At 44.5% G+C, this 23,403-nt stretch overlaps 1 protein-coding gene across 1 annotated transcript; it reads right to left on the bottom strand.

Moving 5' to 3' along the window:
• Nucleotides 1–1,918: 1,918 nt before the first annotated feature.
• Nucleotides 1,919–11,876, bottom strand: LOC131401315 (SLAM family member 9-like). Its single transcript, XM_058536486.1, has 5 exons — nt 11,773–11,876; nt 6,406–6,789; nt 3,785–4,081; nt 2,033–2,168; nt 1,919–1,949 (listed from the first exon to the last, which is right to left on the bottom strand). Exons 1-5 carry the CDS (start codon nt 11,843–11,845, stop codon nt 1,919–1,921), a joined length of 921 nt encoding a protein of 306 aa, XP_058392469.1. The 5' UTR covers nt 11,846–11,876.
• Nucleotides 11,877–23,403: the final 11,527 nt, after the last annotated feature.

Genomic DNA, 23,403 nt, shown 5'->3' with positions numbered 1-23,403 from the left:
GACTGACAACCAGAAGACCTTCAGCAGCCTCTGTGCTCTTGGTCTCAGTCTGCTGAGCCCCTGTGGGAGGAAAGGTGACCCAGATCCTTCACAGAGAGAGGTGCTTGTCTTCTTGGTCCTGGCCTCCTGCAGCCCCAATATCCTCCTGAGGGAGCCCCAGGTTAGTCCAGCAGGGAACACTCATGACTAATCCACGGCAGACTGTGGCAGTGGCCTTAGTTATGTCCAAGGTATTTGAAAAAGTCAGATGTGAGAGAGACCATTTCCAAACATTTGGGAACCAGACAGGTTCCACACAACATGTGACTTGGAAGGGGGCTTTAGGCAGAAGAGTAGTATTTCAAAAGGCAGGGATGTGAGCAAGGAACAGGGAGAGGGAACTGTCATTCTAGACGGAGGGAGGCAAGTGAGCAAAGAGGAGCTGACCGAGGGTCTGAGGCCAGCATGGTTGTGGGGGGCTGAGGGTCAACAGAAGAGTCTGGACAGGGCTGATTCAGACCTTCCCACAAGCTACACCCCTCACACCCTATAGCAGCCGAACCAAGGTGGGTGGGAGGACACTGGACATCCACTGTAACCACTAGGTATCCCTATCCAAGACAGGGGAAGAGCTGAAGCTGTTTTCCTAAGAATGCAACTCCCAACTTTGGGCCTCTGGGGTCATTCTCTGAGAACCAGAAGGCTTGAAAGGGCCTGAAATAGTAGGAATTCTTCTTCCCACTCCACAGGAAGGTGGGTTTGGGACCCGCGGACTGACGCTGAGGCCAAAGTCCAGGTTAGCACAGGTGGCCAAGAACGAGGGCTCTGGCCAGTGTATAATGTACACTAGACATACACATGCAGACACACATGGACATACACTGCCCAACACCCCCTAAGGGAACCCTACACAAGGTGAAAAGGAAGCCTCAGGTCAGTCCCTTTGAGGACTCCCACACACCATACTGCCTCCCTTCACCCCCAACTCAGCAACCAGAACCAAGGGCTTCATTCCCTCCTCTGTGGCATGGTCAACACTTCTACACAGTCCCCATGCCTGGGCTCCTGTTTTCAGAAAGACACACAGGCTGTGGGGATTAACACATGGACAGTCAGGAGAGTCCCCTTTGGGAAGTTTCAGGAGGAGAGAGGTCAGGAGCCAAGTCAACGACAGATGAAGTGCACTCGTCCTGCAGAGGTGAGGGTCCTGTGTGGTAGGGCAGCTTGGGGAGGTGTCAGATAAAGTGACAGGCCCACATGCGCCCAGAGAGTTGAGGACACGTGGGTCAGAGTAACACAGACCAGGGGCAGCTGGAGCTGGACCAGAGCTGGAAGAGGCGGGTGTCTGCAGGGATCAAGCTCAGCATGGAGGTGTCGTAGGAACGCCGATTCCCCTGCTTTCTCCAATTAAATAATCTTCATGGCCTGGCCTGGTTCTGGACCTCACTGTAGACAGTAGTGAGAGGCTCCTTTTCATCTAGATGTTGTTCACCCATACCCTAGGAATGCAAGACAGAGGGTTCCTAGAACAGCTGAGGGATAGAGAGGCCCCCGAGGGACCAACAAAGAACCAATGCTGCTGACAGGAACTGGACGTGAATTCTACAATTTGCCAGCACTACACTGGCCCCAGTTGTAAAGTTTCTTAGTAAATACCAGTGACTACCTGGAAAGAGTTAAAGAGACAGCAGGGCCAGAAATGCCCAGACCCAGGCGCAGAGGGACCTGGGAGAGCCCAGGTTGGGCACTGCTCCCAGCTCTCACCTTGTCCCTGCCCTCTCGAGACTCCTGCTGGCTCAGCTCCGCATAGTGGGTGTCACCATCATCCTTCCTGTGTTCCTCCTGCAATTCTGCACCTGAGTCGTGCACAGAGTGGAGCTTGAATCTGGGACTTGGAAACCTGCACCCTCCCCCACTGCTATGAACCCCAAGGCCATGTCTACACACCATCCCTTCCACAGGGACATTTCCTGAGCAGCAAAATGCTGGAGAAAGGGAGCTGAAGGCCCAGTGGGGGAGGGAGGGTATTTGAGCCAGAAAGGAGAAGTGCAACTTGCCTCCTCCAGTCTCCATTATCCTCTTCCCAAGTGTCTTCCAAAGGCACAGTCCAGCCCCGAGGATCAACAGCACAGCCACGATGGTTCCTAAGATGGCTCGCAGTGGGCCAGCAATGGCCTGTCCATGTGAATCTGTTTCCCTCACACAGAGAGAGTGAAGAAGGTTAAGGCAAAAGAGACCCTGAGACACCCATTGCCAGGAGAGATAGAGAGAGTAGGTGGACCAGTCTGAAGAGTCCTGGTTCAGAAGCTGAAGAGAAGGAGCACGGAGGTTCATTCATTGAACCGGTGCCCGAGCTCCTGCTTGTGCCAGGGAGATCGAGATGAACAAGACTTGGTCCACACCCTTGGAGCTCATCACCCAGCAGAAAAGACTGAGAAAACAACAAAGTGTGCCAGCCAGAGGGATCACAGGGCAATAGAGGTTAAACCCTATACACAGGTCTTCAAGGAGGGCCTCCCAGAGGAGGTGATGGGTAAGATGAGTCTTGAAGGAGGAATAGGAGTTTACCAGATATTCAAGGTGGGCACCGCATTCCAGGAGGGAGGAGCAGAACGTTCAGAAAATGGCTGTGTCAGAAAGCCAGCCCATTGGAGTTGCCAGGACCCCATTGCAGCAGACAAAAGGGGGACAGGGCAGGAAACAGCCAGGCAAGGAAGGTCAGAGGGAGGCAGGAGTCTGTGTTCAGAGGGTCTTGTGGGTCATGCTGAGTGTTGAACTCTATCTGAGGCTCCAGTATAGGGGCTGAGGGGAGGGCAACAGGAGGTTTTATGTGATGTTGACACATCAGGTCCCTCCAGCAGCTCATGGAGGATAGGTTAGAGGGGCGAGGCTGCACAAGGGGGTACCAGGTCATTCATTCGTTCACTGGAACACTGTGAACAAACTGTGCCAGAAGCTGTGCTTGGCACAGGGATTCAGAGGAGAACAAGACATGGCCCCTGCCCTCAAGGTGTTCCAGGCTACAGAGGAGACAAGCACATAAACAGAGCATAGCCACTCAGTGGGGGGCCAGGAATCCTCCTTAAAGGTGATGCCTGAGGGCAGGACATCTACAGCCCCTGCAGGGCCCTGTGCAAAATGAGAATGAGGAGCCTTTTGTTCAAAAATTTTTAGCAATGTCAAGATGGCCACTGCAGAGCTTTAAACCCAGCACAGGGCCTGTGTGACAACATGGGTCACGTGTTACCGAAGTCAGCCGTGCCTGAGGGAAATGCTTCAATAAGAATAAGGCAAAAAATGAAGGCAAATGGTGGGAGGAATGATGGGAAAAGAAACAGCATATCCAAAGGCTCAAATCTGGCAACAGCAGAACATATTCGGGAACCCCAAGCAAGCAGTGTGGTGTGAAGTGTGTCATTGAGGCCAAAACCATGGGCAGAGGAGCGTCTGAGCCCTGAATCCTAAAGGGAGTCACTGGAGATCAGATCCTACAGGTGACACAGACAAATGACACAATTCAGTTGCTTTTCCAAAAGACCACTCTGGACTCACTGTGGATGATAGGTGGGGCAGGGAGAGGGACTGGACAGCTGCTGCCTACCAGCAAGGGCACAAGGGGAGAGGCATAGACATGAGAGACATTTAAAATCAGGAACAAGCTGGATGTGCCTCCCAGAGTCCTGCGTGGGGTGAGCAGGTGGAGGTGGTGCTGATGAACATGGTGGGGAGAAAAGCCCAGAATCCTCAGACCCCAGTGCTCCCTGAGTTCCAAGAGCGCCCCTCCCCTCTGGCAGGTTGCACTCACCATGGGCACAGACCTCCCCAACAGCGGAGGTGACAGTTTTCTTGTCCTCGGAGTTGCTGACCACACAGGTGAGGCTGGCACTGGGCTGGCTCAGAGGCAGGCTCACAGTCAGGATCCAGGAGTTGGGGGCTGGTCCTGGTGTCCCTCTCTGTCCCAGCTCCCTGGGGAGGCCCTTGCTCTCCCAGGTCACCTTCAGGTCCTCTGTGACCTGCACAGCCCTGCACTCCAGGGTGACGTTGCACCAGCCTGCTGTGATGGACTGTGACTGGACCAGGATCTGGGGATGGGGCACTGGCTCTGGGGTGGGAGGGGCAAGAGAATGGAGCCTCACATGAGTGGAGAACATTACAGTTTGCACATTCTCATCTATTATCTCACTGAAGCTCTGGCTTCCTCCCTCTATGGAAGGTGAGACATTTTATAGATCAAACAGAATTTCCCCAAAGCTAAATATATAGCAAGAGACAAGAAGGAATGGTGCCACTGGCTTAAGGCTCATGTGATTGCACCAGACTGGGTAAGTTTTAAAAATCTCCCACAGGAAAATAAAGCCTGCACTCCACCTACCCAAGGCCCATTATGTGTAGAAATTGGGTCTTCCCTGGAAGGAGAAGAATTCAGGAATGAAGGACTTGTCCTGGTCCAGGGCCCTCACCCTGCTTCTCCTGCCGAGGTAATGCCTGGGCCTATAGATCCCACAGTGAAGAAAGACATCCAGCCAGCTCTGGGAGTCCAGAGAAAGGCCACATGTGCCCCAAAGGACAGACACTTGTGGGAGATGCAGAGGTAGCGACTAGGAATGACAACCCCGAGTGTGGTTAAAACATGCCACTGAACTTGTGGTACAGAGAGGAAGAGAAGTGACAGATTTACAAGTCATTCATAGAAATCCCACGGGGACCTAAAACTGTCAAAGCCACTCTCTCCGTAGCAGGGTATTTCTCTACGCAGAGGAACTGTAGGGAAAGGAAGAGTCGCTAAATGAGGTTCTTAAGAAGTGTGGTAAGGTAAACTTTCTCCTACATCTATGGAGGCTCTTAGGGCTGGATTTGTGGCATCTTTTATGAGTGTGGCTGGCCTCAGGCTGGGGCTGAGTAAGAACAGAGGGGACAGGGAGGATGGACTACACATGATTTCCCAATTACAGCAGGCAGAATAGTGCCCCTCCAAAGATGTCCACATCCTAATCCTCAGAACCTGTGAATATGTTAGGTTAATGGCAAAGGGGAATTGAGGTAATAGATAGAATTAAGGTTGCTAATCAGCTGACATTAAAATAGTGAGATTATTCTGGATTCTCCAGATGGGACCAATGTAATCACAAGGTTCCTTAAAAGTGGAAGAAGGAAGGAGAGGAGTTCAGAGGGCTGCACTGTGAGGAGGACTCATCCCACCATTGCTGGCTGTGAAGACAGGGGAAGGTGGCTGAGAGCTAGGAATGCAGGCAGCCACCAGAAGATGTAAAAGGCAAGAAAATGTTTTCTCCCCTGAATCCTCCAGAAAGGAACCTGGTTCCAACACCTTGACTTTAGCCCAGTGAGACCCACGTCTGACTTCTGCCCCACAGCACAGTAAGATCATAAATTTTTGTTGAGTTAAGCTGCTAAATTTGTAGTACAGTAATCCCGCCTCATCCTTGGTTTCCCTTTCTGCAGTTTCAGTTACCCATGGTCAACCATGGTCCGAAAATATTAAATGGAAAATTCCAGAAATAAACAATTCACGTTATAAATTGCATGCTGTTCTGAGTAGCATGTTGAAATCTTGAATCATCCCACTCCATCCCACCCGGAACCTGAATCATCCCTTCGTCCAATTTTTCCAAGCTGTATAGGCTACCGGCCCAATAGTCACTTGGTAGTTGGCTCGATTATCAGGTCGACTATGGAGGTATCACAGTGCTTGTGCTCAAGTAACCCTTATTTTACTTAATAATGGCCACAAAGAGCAAGAGTAGCAATGCTGGCCATTCACATATGCCAAAGAGAAGTCATAAAGTGCTTCCTTTAAGTGCAAATTTGAAAGTTCTTGACTTTATAAGGAAAGAAAAAAATCATATGCCAAGGTAGCTAAGATCTATGGTAACTTTTATTACATTTATAATACTGTTATAATTGTTCTATTTTATTATTAGTTATTGTTGTTAATCTCTTACTGTGCCTAATTTATAAATTAAACTTTATTATAGGTATGTATGAATAGGAAAAAACATATTTTAGACAGGGTTCGTTACTATCCATGGTTTCAGGCATCCACTCGGGGTCTGAGGGTCCCCCTCAGATAAGGGGGGACTACTGTAATTTATTATAGCAGCAATAGAAAACTAATACACAAATTAAGTAAACTTAATCCTATAAAGAACAATAAGTGTTATGGCAAAAATTCCATTTCTCCCAAATTTCCATTTTCCTCTCCCAAAACATTGAAGTGATTTTATCCCTGGTATGAGTTTCAGCTCTGCTCTCCCTTTGCGGTGAACTCACTTATCACAATTTCAAGGGGGAAAATAGAGCCTGAAGGGTGGCGTCTGGAAGGAGTCCTGCAAAATGGGGCTGATGTGACACTTGTAGTTACAAAAGAAGGCCGTAGCCATGTGACTGAGGTGAGGAGGTGTCACGTACCGTAGACAATGAGGTGGAAAATCTGGCTAGACTCCAGTCCTCCAGTTAAGCTGGCTCGAGCCCGGTAGGGCCCACTGTCCTCACGGGTCAAGTTCTCAATCCTCAGGGACGTTATGTTAGGCACATGGACCCTCTGCTTGTACTTGGCCTGGAGGCTGACCCAGGTTGGAGCCTCGTCTGCCCCGCTATGGACTCGCAGCATGACTCTGTATTTTAAGCCAGGGCCAAAGCCCCACGAGATCTCCTCCAGCTTGGTTTCTGGCTCCTTGATCACACGAAACAACACAGAACCTCCTCGGATCTCCTTCAGAGGACCGTGGACTACAGAATCCTGAACTCCAGAACCATGTGCTCCAGAACTCTTGACCCCAGTGCTGCAGACACCTAGGGCATTGGAAACAGGAACCATGAGTGTTTTTTCACCGAGAATAGAAGAGAGAAACACAGAACTCATCTTTTTAATGAAATCCATCCAATATACTCCCTTGATTCTTGGAAGGCAGCCTAGGACAATGAATTTGAAGCAATTCTGGAATCAAGTCCCGGTTCTAGTGGAGTGTAACCTTGAATAGGTTACTTAAACTTGCTAACTTGCAGTTTCCTTATCTCCCTCAAAATGATAGTATGAATTAAATGAGATCAAGGATCAAAAGCACCAGCACATCTTCTGGCACATACTAAGTGCATATCTGTAGGAGGCAGCTTCCAAAGTGGGTCCAAAGATCCCCCCCATGTTTACTCCCTTTGTAACTCCTTACTCTGGAATGGGGTCTGTACCTAGTGACTTGCTTCTAAGGAACAGGATACAGCAAAGGTGATGGGATGTCACTTAGCGATGGGAGGTTACACAAGACTATGACCCGTCTTGCTCACACTCTCTCTCTCCCTCCATCTGATGAAGCCAGCTGCCATGCTGTCAGCTGCCCTGTGGAGAGGCCCACATGGTGAGCACTGAGGGCAGCCTCCGGCCAACAGCCAGGGGGGAATTGAGGCCCTCCGTTGAAGAGCCACAGGAACCACATCCTATCAGCAATCACACGAGTGAGCTTGGAAGTGGATTCTTCCCCGTTGAGCCTTGAGCTGACTGCAGCCCCAGTCAAGACCTTGATTCCAGTCTGAGAGACCCTGAGTCAGAGGACCCAGCTACACCATCCCCGGATCCTGACCCTCAGAAGCCGTGAGACTGTACACGGTGTTGTTTTAAGGCACTAACTTTTCGAGTAACAGGTTACACAGCAATAGATAACTAATAAAGTAATGAATGTTGCTCTCCCTTTCTTCTCCTTCTAGGCAGTGTAGTAGTCAGGATGGGCTAGGCTGTGCTGCAGTAGCAAATAATTACAATACCTCAGGGTCTTAGAACAAGGGGAGTTTATATCCCACGCCACATGTCCCATGAGAAAGGGAGGGAGGGGGCCTGTCACACGTGGTGGAGCCTCCACCACCTTGTAGCTTCACCACAAGAAACCATAGGGTCCTCACAGCCTCTCAGTCCCACTTCAAAGTGTGTTTTTATTGAGATGGACTGAGGTGTCAGACTGGGTGACCTAGTGTAACAGAGTGGTCTAAGGCTTGGACTTTAGAGTCAATGAGACTTAGGTTGAGGCCAGGTCCTCCATTTTCTGGCTGTGTGGACTTGAGCTGTTATTTAACCTCTCTGCCTTCAGCCTTCTCATCTGTGAAATGGAAATAACAATAGTGCTTACCTCATAGAATTATTGTGGGGATTTAAGAAGATAAAAGCTTTCAGCACAGTGTTCAATAATTGTTCCATAAATGTGTTCCTTCTCATTATGATGATGATTCTTCTTGAGCAAGTCTACCTGGGATAAGAACCAGACATTCCCAGGTTCCAGGATGGTGCCCTTTCCTCTCCACCAGCTTCCCCTTCCAGGGGTCTCCTCCTGGGTACAGGGATAGGCTCAGACACCCATGGGTGCAATCCCATAGGTGGCTGGACGGAGTCGAAGTCCAGCCAGGGCCTTCTTGTTTACCAAAGCCCTGAGATTGAAAGGAAATTTATTGCTCTGTCCCCAGCAGCTGGCTTCCATGGCCACTGTCAACTCCCTTGTTACCAAGTACCTGAGGACATCCTTGCTGCCGGGAGAGTGGTAAAGAAGGAGGAAGGACAGGCTACATGTTATCCCAAGCGTGGGTTGAAAAAGTTTATATTATCAACTCTATTTGGTGTGGGCATTTTCCCCTTTCTTTAGTGAGTTGCTTTGTAATGTAAAAGTATTATGTGTTCATAAAAAACTATTATATGGATTATGGAGTCGATTCAAGTAAAAGTTCAAAGAGTGCCTCCACCCAGATGTAAGCACTGTTATCGGCACGGATCCTTCCAGATTTTCTCTATGTAGCCACAAACTATGCCATAAACTCCGTAAACAGAGGGCATCTCTTTGGACATTCATTCCAGCATTCCTGATGGCTTATATGGGCATGGTCTCTGATTCTTCCTTTGAACTGGTTCTAACAGCCTCCTGGTTCCCTCACTAAGTAGTGAGTGAAATAAAAGTATTCTGTACTACCTCACTCAATCATGGCATTCAGAGTTAATCTCCTGTTGAAATATGCAACATGCGGTACAACAATAGACACTAACCAGAAGTGCTCTATTTAACCTGGGGCTCAAAGAAGCTGGTGTATTCTACTAAACAGACAGAAACTAAGAAGCTATGGCTGAAGTTCTCAGGTAGCTGCTCTGAACACACAGCTGTAGCATGCTTTCCTGAGCAGGGTTTGCAGACCAAGTTTCCACACCCTGGGGAAAGGACATGATGTCCTTCCAGGTGGTCTGGAGACCCCTCTCAGGAGCAGAGACAGAGAGAACAGAGGGCCAGGCTGGATCCCAAAGACAAGGCATGAAGCGAAGGATGGCCTCCCTCCTTGGAGGGCTGAGGAAGTGACCACAGGGAGTGCCCGAGGTCTTCTCTTTGAAGGTGCCCTAATCAGGCTCACCAACTGGCAGTATCTGTCAGGCCACAGGAATAGGACAGCACAGAATGAAGAGACAGAGCAGAGTCCTTGAAGTAACCACATGAGAGTCTTGTCTCGGTGGACTCATGAATCCCAGCATGTCATAGCTGGGAGGGGCCTTAGAGGGGATCTGCCCAGGCCCCTCCTTTCACAGAGGAGGCTCCCTGGCAGGTGACCTTGTCCTGGGTCACACAGGACAGAGCCAGACCTGGAGCCTGGGTCTCCTCTCATCCTGCCCTGTGCTTCTCCTCTGCAGCCAGTTGCCCATCAGCTCTCCTACCCTTTTCCTGCCCTCCCCAGGGCTCCTCACTCCCAGCACTGCTGTCTGATCACCAGGATCTCAGCAGGCCCTGGAGTCTCATCCTCCAACTTCCCTCTCCTGGGAAAGGGGGAGCAAGTACTTAAAGGGCTTAGCAGAGCAGGGACTTCTGGCTAGGGGAGGGTTAAACAGCAGCCCAAGCAGACTCCCCACTTTCTAGAGAGGAGGGAACCAGGAAGGGAGGAGGCTCAGCCCTCAGGCTGCAGGGGAGGATCCACCCCAGAACCTGGATGGTGAGCACCACCTGTGAGGAAGATGGAAGAAGACTTAGAAAGAGAAGGAAGGCAGCAAGAGCTCTCTGATCTACAAAAGATCTAATTCTGAAGAAGAAAATAAAGCCAGGGGAGGGCATGGTAGTAAACAAGATAGAGTTAAAATTCATTTAAATAATATAAAATTTAACACTCATATCACCATAAAATGTCCATTTTTCTGACCCTTCCTCCTTTTCTCTTCCTCCCTCCATCTCTCACTCTCTCTCTCATTCTCTTCATCTCTCTCTCTCTCTCTCTCTTTCTCATATAATCTTACAACACCAGGGCCTATGGAGAAAACTCTATATAATTTAACATATTTCTCCATTTAAATAAAATTGAAGAACTGGAGAAACCCTACATTTACTGTGGACACAAAGTTATCTAGTTAGAGGGGTCTAATGCAAAGCTCATTGTTAATTCAAGACATCCTGTGTACAAATGCTCTCTAATCCACTACTTCATATAATTCTCTGCAACTTCATATAGTGGCTGGGATATTAGAACAAAAAAATACAACAATGAGAGCTTTCACAGCTTATACCTGAATTCATAATTCACTAGTTATTATTTTCCCATTAGTTTTTCATTGAATTTCGTTATATGTAAATATAAACTCTCTGATAAAGTCATAGATGAAATATTTGGCCTTCCTTGGGACAGTCTTTGTTTCAGTTTCCTTTTTGCTTAACCCTCCCCCCTCTCTACTTCCCCCCCCCCACTCTCTCCTCCCCATGTTCACCCTCTCTGGGAACCCACCTTAGCAGTCTATGTTTCCTTCCACATTTTCTCCATTTATAAATATGTGGGGACAGTCACCCTTAAATTTTGAAGGCTCCTGTTCATCTACAACATTAGGATTTCATTGTATTCAGTGTCCTGCATCTTGCTCATGGAAATCCACGCATCCTACACATGGAAGTTGGAAATAGGAAATCCCTACATTTGTTTTTTTATCCCCCATATTATTCCATGACAAAGACACTCCTCCATCTGTTCAATCATTCCCAAACTGATGGGTACCTCCTTTGCAGCCAGGATTTTTCTCTAAAACAGTGCTTTCAATCTGGGGTCTCCAGGACCTGAGCAGCATTTGGCAGTGGAGGGTGATGCAACCCGCAGGCGTGAAAAAGGGGCCTCCCTAGAGGATTCACTTTACCCAAAAATTAATATTTTTCAACTTTTTAAGATGAAAACTAACACTGTGGTGGAATGCAAAATTCACAAGTAATTTTAAGTTAAATGTGAGACTTCCAGGGACTCGCTCCTTTGTGCTTGGAGCTGAGCCCCAAACCCGGGCGAGCAGCGCTCCTCACGCTCCGTTTTCAGTGGAGAAGCCCAAGACGCCCAGACTAGAGTTGCTTCCTCCAGCTCAGACAGGGGCGTGCCAGGTCAGCCCCCTCCTCCACATGACAGCTGCAGAGGCTGTCAGGTCCCCACTGAGTTCTAGGCCAGGGGTGCTCTGTTCCCACCCCTCTGTCCCCAGGAGGAGCTTCTTTGTCTCCATCCCTCTCCCCAGGCAGCTCCAAGCTCTCCCACCTTCCCTGCTGTTACACTTGAAGTGGCCTCACCTCCCTGTTAATGACCCCTTCATGCAGCCCAGCTGCCCAGAGCCAGGGTTCCCAGCCTCCCCACAACCAACAGGCCATTTGTTATTTCTCTTCACCCCTGGACTCTAAACCAAATGCAGTGCATTTGCTAAATTATAAGAGTTGTTTTGTCCTTTTGTTCACCAAAGACAGCAGCCAGGGAAGGAAACTGCCTCCCTGCTCCACCCTACTGCGCTCCCTCCCAGGAGCCCCGTCCACTCACTGAGGAGGAGGCTGGTGAATCCCAGGAGCCAGGAGGCCCAGCAGAGGTGGGGGTCTGCTGAGCAGGGTCCCATCGCAGGCTGCCTGCCGGCCTGTTCAGCTGCAGAGGAAACATCCAGGAGGCAGAGAAAAAGCTTCACTCAGACAGGCCCCTTACACTTCCCCACCCCAAGGGCGGAGCTAAATATTAGTTCTGGGATCACAGCCCAATAGTTAGAGTCAGCCATTCAGATCTTCCATATCATCCCCAGCACCTACAGTAGGACCTAGATAGTAATTGCAGAATAAATTATAAACAGCCTCAGTGTATGAAATGCCTGGCACTGTGCTGGAGAGGCGCCCCCCGCCCCCGCAGTAAAATCAGCTTAGTGATCTCACACTTTCCACCCTTGCACCCACTTGAGACACCTGCTTCTCTAGTTAACAGCCTGCCTCCCTGCCCACCAATGCTAGCCTTGTGGTCAGCTCAGAAGCCACTCTATTACAGCCAGGCTGGGCTAAGCCTCTCCTGTCCTCTGTCCCTACACCATTTAATAAGTCAAATTTCCGTGCAGATTTTCCACCAGCTTCAACTGTCAGTTCCCTAAATTAGCAGCTGTGAGCAAAACAACAAGCTCTTTTTGTGAAATGTCAAATCCCTACAGCCCCAATGCAAGTATTGGCATTTACCTATTGCTGGCACCTGTATGGCTGTCTCAGCTGCCACTAGTGTTAGTAATGCTCCCTACACACACGGCAAAGCAACCCCCACAAAAACTGATAGGCTCTTAGCTGCATCACAACCAAGCATTTCCCTCTAAGCCTCTGCCAGCCCTGCTTCTGCCATCACAGAGGGGCAGGGATGGAGATCTACACACTCCTCCTGGCCACACCTCAGCTGCCTCACACCCACCGCCACCTACTGAGGGTCAGGCCCTGGACTCTTCTCCCCAGATGGAATACTCTGCAACATCTGAGCACTCTTGCCTCCCATGCCCTAGGGGAGCAGCACCATCTTCCTAACCCCCAGGCAGTGCCTCCTTCTCCTCCCCACTGAGGCTTCCCCCACAGCTGCCCAAGTAGAACACCTCAAGGTGGGATCTGCAGGACTGGCCCCATGACCATGCACTCAAGGTAGTCAGAACACTGTGTACTAAACCCATTTTATGGATGTAAAACCCAAGTCTTAAGGGGTTGTACAACCTGTGAAAAGTCACACAGCTAATCAAGGGTCAGGGTACGGACTCTTAACAACAAACTCTGGAAAAAATCCCCAACATCACATCTATGGTCCAATCCCACTGTGTGGACTCAAGCAAGTCACCTGAGTCCAGTCTGTGTGTCCCCTAAACTGCTCTGCAGCATCCCACACAAGAGACTATTAGACACTGGCTGGATTCCCCCAACCCCACCTAGTAATGGGGAAATTACCTCAAAGGCAGTCCATGAGTCCTATGGTCAGAACCTTCTTGTATGGAGTCAAAATCCAGGCAGCTCAACCACTGGTCTCTCTCAGAGTGATGGGGAGCAAGTCTCATATGTCCCCTTCCCCTATATCCCTACACCACTTGTGAGAGCACTCTTCATGTGTGAACTGTTGGGTTATAAAAATTATTTGCTTAAGGGGAGTGGGGAGGAGGAGCCTAGAGAAAGGGAACCAGCAATGTGGGTGCAGGCCAGGGACACTGCAGAGAGTCAGACACTAAATGTTACATGCTGAGAAAATGCCAGGGACTTTTTAGAAGTCCAGGTGTCTAACCTCATTTCTATATCCCAGCCATCCTGTGCCAAGGCATAACACACAAAAAAGCACACATGTCAGCCACAGAAACTTTGATAACAGTGTACTACATACAACTACCTGATGCCAGGAATGTTTTTGGAAATAAAGGAAGGCACACCTGGATCTACAGCAGCACAATGTGTGGGTCAGGAAGCGCAGATAGGATAAAAAAGTAGAGTTCAGTGAGCTGAGCAACAGAAAGAACAAGAGATCTGAGAGGTGACCAGGAGAATGTAAGTTCTTAGGAAGTCACAGAAATTATAGGGAATTCTCTGGACCACCAAGGGACTTGGTCATGTCTATTTTATTTGAATTCCAAAAGGGCAAGACACCCAGTTGAGAGAGCGTTCTGTGAAGAACACATTTATTGAATATCTACTCTATGCCAGAGGCTTTACATGTGTTCTTTCAACTAATCCACAATATATGTTTAATTAAATCCTCAAAACACCATGTTATCTAAGCATTATGTGCACTAATGAAGGAGCATCCTGAAAGTCCAAAGAGATTAAATAGCTTGTCCAAGGTCATAATTTATATAAACGGCAAAGTGCTCACAAGCTGACAGCATCATCCCAGCCATGGATAAGCCCAGGAGGTATAAAGGAGAGTGTAGATTCTGAGAAATTCAAGTCACGACTGTGAAAGACCCTGGGAAGAGAGAGATTGGCTGCTTTACGATGTGAGGGGAAACTGTATCCCCAGGAGGAGGGCTAGGTGTTTAGGTAAAGAAAAGTTTGGAGGAGACAATCTGAAATATGCTCTTTTCCCTGACCACCCTGCCTGGGAGAAAGAGCAGAGCCACCAGCCCAGCCATGAATGGTTTGCAGCAGAGCAGCTGGGCAGCCCCAGAGCTGAACTGGAGAGAAGAGGAGACAGCAGCAGGTGCAGATGGGTGATCGCTATCCATTTTTTCTTCCTTTCCTCTTCCTCTATAATCCATCTAACTATTTGCTGATAGAATAAAAAATTCTATTTAGTATTTTTATTAAAAATAAATAGAGCTGGGGCCAGCCTGGTGGCATAGTGGTTAAGTTTGTGCGTTCCAATTCAGCGGCCCAGGGTTCGCCAGTTCGGATCCTGGGCGCGGATCTACTCACTGTTCATCATGCCATGTTGAGACAGTGTCCCACAAAGAAGAGCTACAACTCTACAACTATGATACACAATTACGTACTGGGGCTTTGGGAAGAAAAAGAAAAAGAGGAGGATTGGCAACAGATGTTAGCACAGGGCTGATCTTCCTCAAAAATAAATAAATAGAGCTAAAACTTTAGAAAGTAATAACAGAGTAATGTTCAGTTTCAGTGGGTCATTCAGGGAGAGGTATGCAAACACTGAACAACTTTAGCCATAATTAGAAAACAATGAATAATTTACAGTGTATGTTAAAATGTGAAGGGTAGAAAATGTCAGAGTAAGGACCTTCAAAAATTCTTTCCTTCATTAAAAAAGTGAGAAAACTAGCCTACTTTTTAAAGAACATTTTTAGAACACTGGAAATTAACTAATGGCTTGCAATTTGGTATAAGCTCAATAAGAACGGGGAGCTTTGCCCTGTTTTAATTTTCCCCAGTCACTTCTCTGCTCTCCAGCATCATTGTACACTTGAAAAATAAATGCCTGTGTTCTTGGTGAGTACCAGCAGCCTTGCAACCACCAGAGAGAACCCTTTCAAAGCCCCATTCCCAGTAAATTGTTATGACTTGACATGTCTGGGGGTACCCCTGAAGACCCCACTTGTAACAGAGACTCTGTTTGACTTAACTTGGAGCTCTCCCACTGTGAACAGCCCTTTACCCAGCAGACTTGACAAAAACAATTACAGGCAATTGCTTAACTTCAGGGCTGCCTGAGGTAGTGGATAGCACTTATGCAAATAGACTAATTAAAACTTTATAAGGGAAACCTAGGGAATGAGATACTCATAAAAGCTTTGAAAAGCTGTGACATATTCCTGGAATTTAGAAGTCTAAGCACATGCATATGGCTGTGGGCATGTTCAGAAAAGGCCTGAGAAGGCTGTCATCCCCACTATAGCTAACATTAGGGATCTGTGCAAGCAGGAATTGAAGGCTAAAGGCACAGTTGCCAAATGCCTGGATAAGGATTGAAGACAAGACCAACAGGCACACAGAGACCTTCCCTCAGCAAAGACTGGGAGGCTTATTGGGTCCATGCATTTAAGCAAATCTCTGCACAATATTAGCTGACTACTAGGCTAAATGAGCAGAATCTTTAGTAGCCACACACAACGAAGAATGCAAATGAGCAGAATTAGTTCAGAAATGGCACTAAGCAAACAAGAAAAACTACAACATACAGCGAGAACAACAAGCCCTGGAAGGGGAAAGAATCTGATTTTCAGAGTTGCCACATTATACTACTTTAAAGAAACAGTTTTCAACAAAAAAATTATAAGATATGCAAAGAAACAAGAATATATGATACATTCACAAAGGGAAAAAACAGCATACCTGGAGAAGCACAATCATTAGACTTACTTGACAAAGACTTTAAGTCAGCTGTTTTAAATATGTTCAAAGAACTAAAGGAAATCATGTATAAAGAACTAAAGAAAAGTATAAGACCAATGTATCAAATAGAGAATATCAATAAAAATATAGAAATTGTAACAAAGGACCAGATAGAAATACTAGAGTTGAAGAATTCAATAACTGAAGTGAAAAGTTCGCTGGAAGAGCTCAACAGCAGATACTAGCACACAGAAAAATAATCAGTGAACTTGAAGATATTCAAATTTAGATTATCCAGTATGAGGAATAGAAAGGAAAAGCAATGAAGAACAATAAAAAGACTCTCAGAGACCTATTGGACATCATCAAGCATAACACCAAATTCCTAATGGATTTCTAGAAATAGAGGAGAAAGAGAAAGGAGCAGAAAAAATGAAGAAATATTGGCAGCAAATTTCCCAAATTTTATTTTTTAAAAACCCTCTAAACTACAGTCAAGAAGCTTAATGAACTCCAAGTAGGTTAAACTCAAAAAGATCCACATCTAGGCATATCAAAATTAGATCATCAAAAGTTAAAGATAGGTCCAGTTCAAGAGAGACATGTAATAGGATCCTGAAGTCACATCTCCCATGGATACACCAAGTCTATGTGCATGTATGAAACAATTTACTCTGAAAAAAAAAATCAAAACTAGCTGAATGGCTCCTACACATTGGGGGAAGGAGAAAAAATTCACATAGAAGTGGGTAAGAGAGGCTGAGTCACAATCTCACATAAATCCCAGCCCCAGCATGGCAACCCATGGTCAGAAGGGAACTCACAACCCCTAGCTTCTCCCTGAGAGTGAATGGTTTGAACCCCACATCTGGCACCCTAACTTTTAAGACTTGCACCTGACAAATAAGCCCTAAAATAACTAACTTTGAAAGCCAACAGAGTTTGCAACCATGAGACCCACAAGGCTGTAGGGAACTGAGAAACAACTCTTAAAGGTCTTGTGCATGAGGACTCACATCCCCCTGGGCCCAACACAGAAGCAGCTGATTGAAAAGTGCCCAGACTTTCTATGAAAGAGGCTTATTAGTTTATCTTAAAGCATTGGCTTGAGGGGCAGGCATCTAATTAAACACACATCTAAGGGCCAACTGTAGTCTTCTCCAGAGAACTTGGAGGGCAGGTGTTCTCTTCACACTCCCCTATACCGTGCTCCAGAGCTCTGGTATCTCCCAGAGAGGAGCTTGTACAGGCATCTGTTCCCAGTTTTTACATCTGGTGCCCTATTTTTTGTGGCTGCTCCCCAGGGTATCCCCCTTGATTGCCTGGCTCTGGTGGCAAGTGGGGCTTGTATTTGTGGCTCTCAGGGAGTGTAACAAAGGGAGAGATAGTTCTTGGCCTGCTACCAACCCCAGGGCACAACATAGAGATAACAGACTGAAAGACACCCCTGTCTTTCTGTAAAAGACATGTATTTGCTATTCTTGGAGCTTCAGCCAGAGGGGCAGGCTTCAGGTTTGGTACACATCTAGAGGCCTACTAAGGTGCTCACCAGGGATGGAGGCTGGATGATGCCATCTTTGCACTCGCCCTCTGCCTCAGTCCAAGTCTCTGGTATCTCCAGGGGGTTAGCTTATACACTCATCTTGCACCCCAATTTTTGCAGCTGCCACCCAAGGGATGCCTCTTGATTACCTGGCTCTGGTGGACTGTGAGTCTTGCACTTACATGTCCTGCAGGACTAGTAAAAAATGGAAAAACAGTTCTTAAACTGCTATCAACCCCAGGGACAGCATAGAGACAGCAGATTGAAATGCATCCCCAGTGTTTCTGTGAAAGAGGCCTATTATCTTATCTTCATATATTTGGCCTAAGGGACAGTCTTCTAATTAAACACATATCTAGGGGAGGACTAGACTACAATCCTCTCCAGAGACCAGGGAGGCTGGTGGGTGCCATCTTCATGCTCTCCCTCTTCCCCACCCCAGGTTGTTGGTGTCTCCAAGATACAAACTTGTGTACATGTCTGGCACCCCGGTTTTTGTGTCTGCTGCCCAGAGGATACATTCATTGATAGCCTGGCTCTGGTGGCCAGCAAGGTTTGTGTCCACAGGTTCAGCAGGACAGTAGCAAAGAAATAAATAGTTCTTAACTTGCTGTCACCCCGGGGCTCAGTGCAGAGGGAGAAGACAGAAATATCCATCTCCCAGTCTTCTCCTGAAAGAGGCATATTTGCATACTTTAAAGAGTTGGGCTGAGAGTTGGGCTTCCAATCAGCCTGAGACTAGGTGCTGACTGAGATCCTCCCCTTTGAGACACTGACAGGACTTGGCACACACTCAACTACTGGGAGCCCCTATAAATACAATACGCTACTTGGACAATCACAAAGGTTTGAGAGACAATCAAGAGCTAGGGCAGGGTTGAATGATAAAGTTCATCTCATCATGTGTTGGATTTGACACCAAAAGCAAAGGCAACAAAAGCAAAAATAAACAAGTGGGACTACATCAAATTGAAAAGCTTCTGCACAGCAAAGGAAACCATCAACAAAATCAAAAGACAACCTACAGAATGGGAGAAAATTTTGAAAATAATATATCTGATAAAGGGTTAATATCCAAAATATGTAAAGAACTCATACCACTCAATAGTAAAACAAAACAAAAAAAAAGCAACTCAATTAAAATATGGGCAGTGGAACTAAATAGACATTTTTTCCAACAAAGATGTAGAAATGGCCAACAGGTACATGAAAAGGTTCTCAACATCACTAATTATTAGGAAAATGCAAATCAAAACCACAATGAGATATTATCTCACATCTATTAAAATGGCTATTAGCAAAAAGACAAGAAATAACAAGCATTGGTGAGGATGCGGAGAAAAGGGAACCCGTGTGCATTGTTGGTTGGAATGTAAACTGGTACAGCCACAATGGAAAATAGTATGGAGGTTCCTCAAAAAATTAAGAATAAAACCACCACATGATCCAGCAACACCACTTTGGGTATCAAAAAGATATATGAACTTCCATGTTCATTGCAGCATTACTTACAATAACCAAGACATGGAAGCAACCTAAGTGTCTATCAATGATGAATGGATAAAGAAGATGTGGTGTATATATACAATGCAATATTATTCAGCCATAAAAAAAGAGGGAAATCTTGCCATATGTGACAACATAGATGAACCTTGAGGGCATTATGCTAAGCAAAATAAGTCAGACAGAGAGAGAAAAACACTATATGATTTCACTTATATGCAGAATGTAAAAATGAAAAAAAGAACTCATCGATACAAAGAGCAGATTGGTGGTTGCCAGAGTTGGGGGTTGGGGGGTGAGAGAAATGGATGAAGTTGGTCAAAAAGTACAAACAAGGTATAAAATAAATAAGTTTGGGGATGTAATGAACAGCCTGGTGAGTATAGTTAATAATATTGTATTGTATGTTTGAAAGTTGCTAAGAAAGAAGATCATAAAAGTTCTCATCACAAAAAAAAAAAATTTGTAACTATGTGTGGTGATGGATGTTAACTAGATTTATTGTGCATAAATATTGTATCATTATGTTGTACACCTGATTAATGTTATATGTCAATTACATCTCAATTAAAAAAAATACAAAGACAAACAGAGATTCTTGAAAGCAAAAGTAGAGAAGCTACTCATCATATACAAGGGATCCCCAGTGAGATTAACAGCTGATTTCAGAAACTATGGAGGCCAGAAGGCACTGGGACGACATATGTGATGTTTTGAGAGAGAACAAAAAACGGTCAAACTTGTTTACTATCCAGGAAAATTATCCTTTAAAAATGAAGGAGAAATTAAGACATACCCAGACCAAAAAAAAAAAACAACTGAGACTTTGTCACTAGTAGACCTGCCCTATAACACATACTAAAGGGAGTCATTCAGGCTGAAATGAAAGGACACCAGTGAGTAAATAGAATGCATAGGAACAAATAAATAGCAGCAGTAAAATTCATTAAGTAGATAAATAAAAATATGAATGAGTTTGTTGTTGTTGTTCTTTGTTATAGTTTTCTCTCTTAACTGACTTTAAAAAAATTTGCATAATGCAAAAATTATAAATCTGTATTAACGGGCACATAGGTAAAAGATAGAATTTGTATTATAATAACAGCACAAACCAGGATAAAACATAACTATATAGGATCAAAGTTTAGTTTACTATTTAAATTCAGTTGGTAATAATCTAGTTCAGATTGTAGAAATTAGGAAATTAATTTAATCCACACAAATGAAAAAATATTTTGAGGAAATACTATGAACAATTGTATGAAAAAAATTACATAAGTTAGATTATGGACAAATTTCTAGAAAGACACAACTATCAAATTGACTTCAGAATAAATTGAAAAAATAGAGAAACCAATGACAAATAAAGAGAATGAATTAGTAATCAAAACACTCCCTCAAAGTAAGCCAGGATGGCTTCATCTTGAATTTTACCAGACGTTTGAAGGAGAACTAATGTCAATCCTTCACAAATGTTTCCAAAAAATATAATAGGAAATGACAATTAGGCACTTACCAACTCATTCTATGAAGCCAGAATTACCCTGATATCAAAACAAGACAATGACAAGAAAACAAAAAAACTACAGACTAAGATCCTTATGACTATACACGCAAAAATCCTCCACAAATTACTAGCAAACGGAAACCATCAGCATATAAAAAAGGATTATAAAACATGAGCAAGTGGGGTTCATCCCACACATGCAATTTGGTTCAACATAAGAAAATTAAGCAAAGTAATATGAAATATTAGTAGATTAAAGGAAAAAAACCACATGATCACCTCAGTAGAGGAAAAAAGAGTATTTGACAAAATTCAACACCCTCTCATGAAAAAACCCACCCAATAAGAATGAATTGAGGAGAACTTCCTCAACCTGATAGAAGATATTTATGAAAAATCCACAGCTAACATCTTATTTAATGGTAAAAAACTGAAAGCTTTTTCCAGAAGATTAAAAAAAAAAAAAAGACTGTCTGATTTCATCACTTGTATTCAATGTTATGCCATAGTTTCTAGCCAGGACAATTAGGAAAGAAAAAGAATAAAATGTGCCCATATTAAAAAGGAAGATTTAAAACTCTCTCTATTTGAAAATGACATTTTATATACAGAACATCCGAGGGAATCCACAAGAAACTATTAGACCTAATAAAGTTCAGTAAGGTTTCAGGACACAAGATAAATATACAAAAACTAGTTATATTTGTACACACTAGCAACAAACAATCCAAAAATATATTAAGAAAACAATTCCATTACAATAGAATCAAAGAGAAAAAATAACTTAGCACTAAATTCAACAAACGAAATGCAAGACTAGTGTACTGAAAACTGCAAAACATCATTGAAATAAATTAAAGGGCACCTAAATAAATGGCAAGACATACCATGTCCATGAATTAGTGATTTAATATTGCTAAGTTGGCAATACTCCCCAAAGTGAATTACATATTCAAAGAAATCCCCATCAAAATTCCATTTGGATTTTTTTGCCAGAAACTGATAAGCCAATCCTAAAATTCATGTGGAAATAAAGAGACCCAGAATACCCAAAATAATCTTGAAAAAGAGGAATAAAGTTGGAAGACTCATACTTCATGGTTTCAAAATTCCCTACAAAGCTAAAGTAATCAAGACAATGTAGTACAGACAGGAGGACAGATCACTGGAGTAAAACTTGAAAGAATATAAATAAACCCACACATCAATGGTCAATTGATTTTCAACAAGGGTGCTAAGACAAGTCAATGGGGGAAAGAATAGTTCTTCCAACAAATGGTGCTGGGAAGACTGGATATCCACATGCAAAAGAATGAAGTTGCACCCTTACCTCACACCATATACAAAAGTTAATCCAAAATTAATCAAAGACTTAAGTTTGAGAGCTAAGTGTATAAAACTCTTTAAAGAAACATAGGTGAAAATACTCATGATGTTGTATTAGGCAATAGTTTCTTAGATATGACACCTCACATACAAGCAACCAAATTCAGAATAAATTGGACTTCAGTAAAAATAAAACATTTTGTGCTTCAAAAGACACTATCAAAAAAGTGAAATACAATCTAGAGAATGGGACAAAATACTTGAAAATGATATATCTGATAAGGATCTAGTACCCAGAATACATAGCCACCCAGGTGGTCTAGTGGTTAAGAATCAGTGCTCTCACCTCTACAGGTTCATTTCCCTGTCAAGGAACCACACTCTCCTCTGTCAGTTGTCATACTGTGGTTGTTGTGTGTTGCTGTGATGCTGAAAGCTATGTCACCTGTATTTCAAATACCAGCAAGGTAACCCTGTTTTCCATAGTGGCTACCTGTGGTGGACAGGTTTCAGTGGACCTTCCAGACTAAGACAGACTAGGAAGAAGGACCTGGCCACCCACTTCCAAAAATATTGGCCATGAAAACCCTATGAATAGTGGGAGAGCATTGTCTGATATAACACTGGAAGATGAGAGAATGATGCAAAAAGATGTTTCAGGGTTCCACTCTGTTGTACTCAGGGTTCCTAGGAGTCGGAATCAACTCAACAGCACTAACAATAAATCCAAGATACATAAAAGACACTTACACCTTAATAATAAAAAGATAAATAACCCAATTTGCTAAAATTGTTAAAGGATTCAAATAGACACTTCTCCAGAAAATATACAAATGGTCAATAAACACAAGGAAAGATGTCCCACACCATTAGTCATTAGAGAAATGCAAATCAAAACTACATTGAGGTAACACTTCATACCCATTTGATGCAGTCTATTTGTATTTTTGAATCAAAAAGTTGGACAATAACAAGTGTTGACAAGGATGCGGAGACAAGGAACCATCACTCAGTTGCTAGTGGAAATGTAAAATCGTGCAGCTGATTTGGAAAACAGTTCATCAGTACCACAAAATGCTCATCACACAGCTACCATAAGACCCAGCATTCTACTCCTGGGTATACTCCCAAAAAATTGAAAATATGTTCACACAAAAACTTGGCATTGTTTATAATAGTCAAAAAGTGCAAATAACTGAAATGTTCATCAACTGATAAATGGATAACCAAAATGTGGTCTATCCATACAATCAAATATTTAATATTAATTATTTTCTATTTTCTGCTTGTGTTGAGTTTGGTTTGTTCTTCTTTTTCTAGTTTCTTAAGTTAGAATTTTAGGTTACTGATTTAAGATCTTTCTTCTCGTTTAATATAGGCATTTATAGCTATAAATTTTCTTTTAAGTACTGCTTTCAATATATCCCGTAAGTTAGGGTATGTTGTATTTCCAGTTTTTTCCATCTCAAAGTAGAGTCTAATTCCCTTGTGATGTCTTCTTTTACTCTTTGATT

Source organism: Diceros bicornis, chromosome 4, assembly GCF_020826845.1.
Source record: "Diceros bicornis minor isolate mBicDic1 chromosome 4, mDicBic1.mat.cur, whole genome shotgun sequence".
In the NCBI taxonomy this organism is placed as follows: Eukaryota; Metazoa; Chordata; class Mammalia; order Perissodactyla; family Rhinocerotidae; genus Diceros; species Diceros bicornis.
The sequence above is the reverse complement of the archived record's forward strand: the minus strand, read 5'-3'. Positions and strand labels throughout refer to the sequence as shown.

What these genes read in the sequence shown, in the direction of transcription:
- LOC131401315 (XM_058536486.1), bottom strand. Translation starts at nt 11,845, where the DNA reads ATGGGACCCTGCTCAGCAGACCCCCACCTCTGCTGGGCCTCCTGGCTC. An exon ending in TGGGGAGGTCTGTGCCCATG is followed by an intron (nt 2,169 to 3,784) that starts GTGAGTGCAACC and finishes TGAGGGAAACAG; the next exon opens with ATTCACATGGACAGGCCATT. An exon ending in ATGGAGACTGGAGGAGGCAA is followed by an intron (nt 1,950 to 2,032) that starts GTTGCACTTCTC and finishes TTTGCTGCTCAG; the next exon opens with GAAATGTCCCTGTGGAAGGG.